This window comes from Papio anubis, chromosome 20 (assembly GCF_008728515.1).
Source record: "Papio anubis isolate 15944 chromosome 20, Panubis1.0, whole genome shotgun sequence".
Taxonomy (NCBI): domain Eukaryota; kingdom Metazoa; phylum Chordata; class Mammalia; order Primates; family Cercopithecidae; genus Papio; species Papio anubis.
This window is the reverse complement of record NC_044995.1, coordinates 17755446-17761747: the sequence shown is the minus strand read 5'-3', so window position 1 is coordinate 17761747 and position 6302 is coordinate 17755446. Positions and strand designations below refer to the sequence as shown.

Below are 6302 nucleotides of genomic sequence, written 5' to 3'. Positions count from 1 at the left end.
TTTCACCATGTTGGCCAGGCTGATCTAAAACTCACAGGCCTTGGGCGGGGCGTGATGCACACCTAAACTCCCCAGCACTTTGGGAGAACCGAGGTGGGGGATCCTTGAGGTCCTCCCGAGACCATCCTGGCTAACATGGGTGAAACCCTGCTTCTACTAAAAATACAAACGTGAAAGCCTGGGCATGGTGGCTGCATGGCCTCAGGAGGAGGCTGGGGGCAGGGAAAGATAAGCGAGACTCCAGGAGGCAGAGGTTGCGTGAGCCGAGATCACACTGCACTCCAGCCCTAGGAAACAGAGTGAGATGCCTTCTAAAAAAAAAAAAAATCAATGAATGGGCCAGGCACAGTGGCTCATGCCTGTAATCCCAGCACTTTGGGAGGCCGAGGCGGGTGCACCACCTGAGGTCAGGAGTTCAAGACCAGCCTGGCCAATATGGCAAAACCTTGTCTCTACTAAAAATACAAAAATTAGCCGGGTGTGGTGGCAGGTGCCTATAATTCCAGCTACTTGAGAGGCTGAGGCAGGAGAATTGCTTGAACCGGGGAGGTGGAGGTTGCAGTGACCTGAGACCGCACCATTGCACTCCAGCCTGGGCGACAAGAGCAAAACTCTGTCTCAAAAAATAAACAAATAAAAATAAAAACAAAACAAGAAATCAATGAATGATGAAATCAGCAAAAGAGTGATTTGATGAATGCATGGTTGGGTGGATAGATGGAGAGATGAAAAGATAGATGAATGGATAACTCCAGCGGAGTTGGGCAGGTAAAATAGACAATGAAGAGATGAATGGATAATTGGATAGAAAGATGGAAAAGTGATGAATGGCTGAATGGAGGGATGAATGGGCATATGGAGGACAAATGGATGAGTGTGATGAAAGCAGAGAATTACATGGACAAATAGAGGGATGAAGAAATGCATGGATGGACGAAAGTTAGATGTAAGGATGGTTGAATTAGTAGACAAATGGACTGGTAGATGGTTAGATGTTTGGATGGATGGAGAGGATGATGGATGGTTAGATGCATGGGTGATGGATAAAGTGTCGAATGAAAGAATGGTTGGATGTTTGGATGAGTGGGTGAACATATGGTTGATTGGATGTTTGGAGAGATTGACCATGAGATGATGAGTGCAGAGGTAAATGGATGGGTGGATGGGTAGGTGGATAAAAGGTTGGATGAAAGATGGTTGAACCATCTGATCAATGGATGGATTGATGAGGTCTAGATGTTGGATGTTTGATTGATGGATGGTTGGATGGACTTTTGGTTGGATACATGGAGAGATTAATGGATATTGGGATACATGAGTGGAGAGATGGATGTATGGATGTATGGAACGAGAGGCTGTATAGTGGTTAGGTGTGCAGATCCTTGGGAGCCAGACCAGCTGGATTTGAATCCTCCTTCTGCCATTTATGCACTGTGTAATTTGGGCAATTTGTTTCATTTTCCTTTGTTTCCTCATCTGTTACAGAGGGATGATAATAATTGTTTCTACCTCTTGGGGTTGCTGTGAGAAATGAATGAGCCCTAAATCAGTGCTTGGGGCATAACCAGGTTTATGATGATGGGAGGATGGATGGTCAGATGACTGGATGGATGAAGGATAGATGAAGTGCATGACTGAATGAAGGAAGGGAAGAGTAGTGGGGGAGCAGATGGAGACACACACTCATGAGACACCCTCAGACATTTTATTAGGGGCTTAGAAAGGAGTCCTAGGGGATCATTCTATTTTCCCATGAGTTATGGCCCCAGGAATAGATTAGATCTGGACATAGGACAAGGTAACATCACCCTGGATTTCCACCGTGTCTACCCTCTGAAAGGCCAAGAAGCGATGGGCGAAGTCAAAGAGGTGCTGGCCATTGGCGAAAACCTTGAAGCGATCAAGCCACAGCGAATGGACAGCTGCAGGGAGAGTGGGGGGTGTGAGGCCAGGGCCAGGACCAAGGCCCTGGAAGGAAGTGGGAAAAGGGAACGCAGACTCACATCAAAGAACTGTCCGGGACCAAATGGGTTATGCGTGATCTTCCTCTCCTCGGATCCCCACGAGCCTTTCAGAAGGCTGTTCCGGACCACGGTACCGTCCAGCATCTGAGGACAATGTGCAAGCTATGTGTCCCCGTGGAGCCCACCTTGAAGTTGATGGCAAAGCTGGGGACAGAGAGGGAGCAGGGAGTCAGATGGAGTCCAATGGGGAGGGGCCTGTGGGCTGGACCTCTGAGTCCCTAAAGGAGGAGGGGACAGAGGGTCCTGGAGCCTGTTGCGGGTCTGAGGAGGAGGAGGGAGGAGGGAGGAGGGGGCTGGGGGTTCCCACCTAGTCTACGTTATACCTCTTGCCTGTGGGGGGCACATAGCCCTTGATGATGATGGTTCTTCGAGCCGTGAGCCCTCCTTGCAGCCTCCCGAAATATGGCACAGGCTGTAGGAAGAGAATGGGGGGGTCCCATTCTCTCTCAGCTTAGCAGAGCCAGATGTGGGAAGAAATTTTATTTTTCTTTTCTTTTCTTTCCTTTCTTTTTTTCTTATAAGAGATGGGGTCTCACTCTGTCACCCAGGCTGGAGTGCAGTGGCATTATCAAGTCTCACTGCAGCCTCGAACTGCTGGGCTCAAGCAATCCTCCCATCTCAGCCTCCCGAGAAGTGCTGGAATTACAGGCATGAGCCACACGCTCCAGCCTTGCAGACGGTCCCACCTGTCTTAGCTCCTCCCAAAGTTATGAGGTTACAGGAGCCCCCCATCACCAGCTTTTCAAGCCATCTCCTTTGATTAAAAACATATACCTGCTGGCACAAGCTGTGACAGAGTGAGACTTCTCCCAAAAAGTAAATAAATATATTAGTGTGTTTCTTTTCTTTTCCTTCTTTTTTTTTCTTTGAGACAGAGTCTCCTCTGTCACCCAGGCTGCTGCATAACTTCAGCTCACTGCAAGCCCACTCCTCTGTCTGCTGATTCTTCCTCTGTCTCCAGCCTCCCAGCTGGATTACAGGCACCCACCACCATACTCTCAGCTAATTTTTTTGTATTTTAGTGAGAGATGGGGTTTCACCATGTTAGCTGCCAGGATGGCTTCCATCTCCTGACCAGTGATCCACTGCCTCACTCCCCAAAGTGTTGGGTCATGCAGCGCAATGTACTGTACCTGTTTTGGGCCTGTTTGTTTTTCTTCAATATCAACTTTAATTGAGGTGTAATTTACACAATAAAAATTCCTCCTTTTAGGTTTCATAGTTCCGTGGAATACATCCCGTTGTGTGGTCATCCGTCAAGGTATGCACATTTCCGCTACCCGTCCCAACCACACCCTTGTCACCTGGGTGGCAGCCACTGATCTGCCTCCAGCTTTAAGGCAAATTGCCTAAAACTTGCATAAAGTGCATTACTTTTTTTTTTGAGACTTGAGCCCTTGCTCTCATCGCCCAGGCTGGAGTGCAGTGGCCGGACCACTGCAAGCCCGCGCCTGCCACTGGCCTGCCTCAGCCTCCCGAGTATTGGGATCTGAGCATGTCCGCCACTCCTCCCACTAGTTTTTGTATTTTTTTTAGTAGAGACAGGGTTTCACTCCATGTTAGCCAGGATGGTCTCCAACTCCTGACCTCGATCCGCCTGCCTCCCCAGCCTCCCAAAGTGCGGGATTGCTTGAGCCAACGGTCTCGGGCCTCTCATTTTTTTAATAAACATCTGACTACTGTTGCTTAGTGTAATGTTTGCGGAGGTTTATTCAGGTTTGCATTTCTTTTGTCTGAGTTGCAACTTGGCCTCAGAAAAACAGTACTAAATGGGCTGGGAGACAGGAAATGCTTATAATCCCACTTTGGGAGGCCGAGCGGAGCCTTTTTGAAGACAGGTGTTCCAGAGCAGCCTGGGCATCAAAGTGAGACCACATGTTTTTCTTTCTTTTTTTTTTGAGACGTGATCTCTGTGGCCCAGGCTGGGTGTAATGGCGCAATCTTGCCTTTCACTGTAGTGCCCACTCCTGGTTCAGGCCATTCTGCTCAGCCTCCCCAGTAGCTGGGACTACGGGCGCCCCACCACCACACCTCGCTATTTTGCAGAGTAGGGTTTCAATTTGTTAGCCAGGATGGTCTCTCGACCTCTGACCTTTGTGATCCACCACTTCAGCCTTCCAAAAGTGCTGGGATTTATAAGCCTCCAGTCTGTATTCTTTTTTTTTTTTTTTTTTTTTGAGACAGAGTCTCAGCCTGGGTCACACAGGCTGAGTGCAGTGGTGCTGAACTCAAGTCATTGCACTTTCTTCCTCCTGCTTCCAAGGATGCCCCACCAGCCTCCCAAGTAGCTGGGATTACAAGCGCCCACCACCACACACTCCAGTTAATTTTTTATTTTTAGTAGATACTGAGTTTCACCATGTTGACCAGGCTGGTGAGATTCCATCTTTACAAAAAATAAAATTATCCAGGCCCAGTGATGCAGTCCTTTTAGTCCTAGCTACTTGGGAAAGTGGGAGGTAGGAGGATTGCTTGGGCCCAGGATGGAGGCTTCAGTGAGCTATGACTGTGCCGTGGCACTCCAGCCTCGAAACACAGAGTGAGAACCCTGTCTCTCTTTTTTTTTTTTTTTTTTTTGAGACAGAGTCTTGCCCTGCTGCCCAGGCTAGAGTGCAGTGGCGGATCTTGGCTCACACCTCCGCCTCCCGGTTCAAATGATTCTCCTGCCTCAGCCACCTGAGTAGCTGGGATTACAGGCGTGTGCCACCATGCCTGGCTAATTTTTGCATTTTAGTAGACACGGGTTTCACCCCATGTTGGCCAGGATGGTCTCAATCTCCTGACCTTATGATCTGCCTGCCGTAGCCTCCCAAAGTGCTGGGATTACAGGCATGATACACTGCACCCAGCACCTGTCGAAAGAAAGAAAGAAAGAAAGAGAGAGAGAGAGAGAGAGAGAAAGAGAGAAAGAGAGAAAGAGAGAAAGAAAAAAAGAAAAGAAAGAAAAGAAAGAAAAGAAAAGAAAGAAAGAAAATAAATAAAAATAAATAAATAAGAGGGCCAGGTGGCTGGGCACGGTGACTCATGCCTGTAATTCCAGTAATTTGGGAGGCTAAGGCAGGTGGATCACCTGAGGTCAGGAGGTCAAGACCAGCTTAGCCAACATGGCGAAATCCCATATCTACTAAAAATACAAAAAATTAGCTGGGCCTAGTGGCGCATGCCTTAGTCCCAACTACTTGGGAAGCTGAGGCAGGAGAATCGCTTGAATCCAGGAGGCAGAGGTTACAGTCAGCCGAGATCGCACCACTGCACTCTAGCCTGGGTGTTAGAGTAAGACTCCATCAAAAAAAAAAAAAAGAAAGGAAAAAAAGAAAAGAAAATGAAAATAATACTCCAAAATGAAGGCCTCAGCAGCAGCTTCAGTAGCAAAAGTTTTCCTTGGACCTTTTCCTGACCCCTTGTCGCTCAGTCCCATTGTCCCCAAGGCTAGCTATGAAAACTAGAATTTCTCTTCCCCAAAGGCAGGTCATAAAAACCAAAACCCTTTTCCCCAAATCCAGCCATAAAACCTAAAAATATTACTTTAACTTTTCTTCCACCCTATCTGTATAAAAGCTGACCATAGGCCAGCGTGGTGGCTCATGCCTGTATTCCCAGCACTTTGGGAGGCCGAGGCGGCCGGATCACCTGAGGTCAGGAGTTTGAGACCAGCATGACCAACATAGTGAAACCCTGTCTGTACTGAAAATACAAAATTATCCGGGAAATTAGCCGGGTGTGGTAGCATATACCTATAATCCCAGCTACTCAGGAAGCTGAGGCAGGAGAATGGCTTGAACCCGGGAGGCAGAGGTTGCAGTGAGCTGAGATCTCACCATTGCACTCCAGCCTGGGCAACAAGAGCGAAACTCTGTCTCAAAAAAAAAAAAAAAAAAAAATTAGCTGGGTGTGGTGGTGCACATCTATAGTCCCAGCTACTTGGGAGGCTGAAATGGGAGGATCGTTGAGCAGGGGATGTTGAGGCTGCAGGGAGCAGTGGTCACGCCACTGCACTCCAACCTGGGGGACAAAGGGAGACCATGTCTCAAAATAATAATAATAATCTGACGTACCTTACTTGACTGTGAGTCATAAAACTCCCATTCCAGAGAGGATCCTGCCCCGTACCTCCACCAAAAAAATACACACTCATAAAGAGCCAAAAAAAAAAAAAAAACAAAAGCAAACAAACAAACAAAAAAACCTAGACAGAAAGGTCTTGCTGATTCTCCTCACTCAGTGTACTCACATTAGATCATACCCTTTTTCACCAGTCATATTTCTTTTTTCTTTTTT

At 47.7% G+C, this 6302-nt stretch overlaps 1 protein-coding gene across 1 annotated transcript in view; it reads right to left on the bottom strand.

The window, feature by feature from the left end:
- Window positions 1-1683: 1683 nt before the first annotated feature.
- Window positions 1684-6302, bottom strand: part of LGALS4 (galectin 4) — a 13544-nt gene continuing 8925 nt past the window's right edge. Inside the window, 5 exon segments of the mRNA XM_031659492.1 lie at window positions 1684-1904; window positions 1907-1922; window positions 2004-2116; window positions 2119-2168; window positions 2348-2465. Coding sequence (XP_031515352.1) covers window positions 1777-1904; window positions 1907-1922; window positions 2004-2116; window positions 2119-2168; window positions 2348-2465 — 425 coding nt within the window. The 3' untranslated portion in view covers window positions 1684-1776.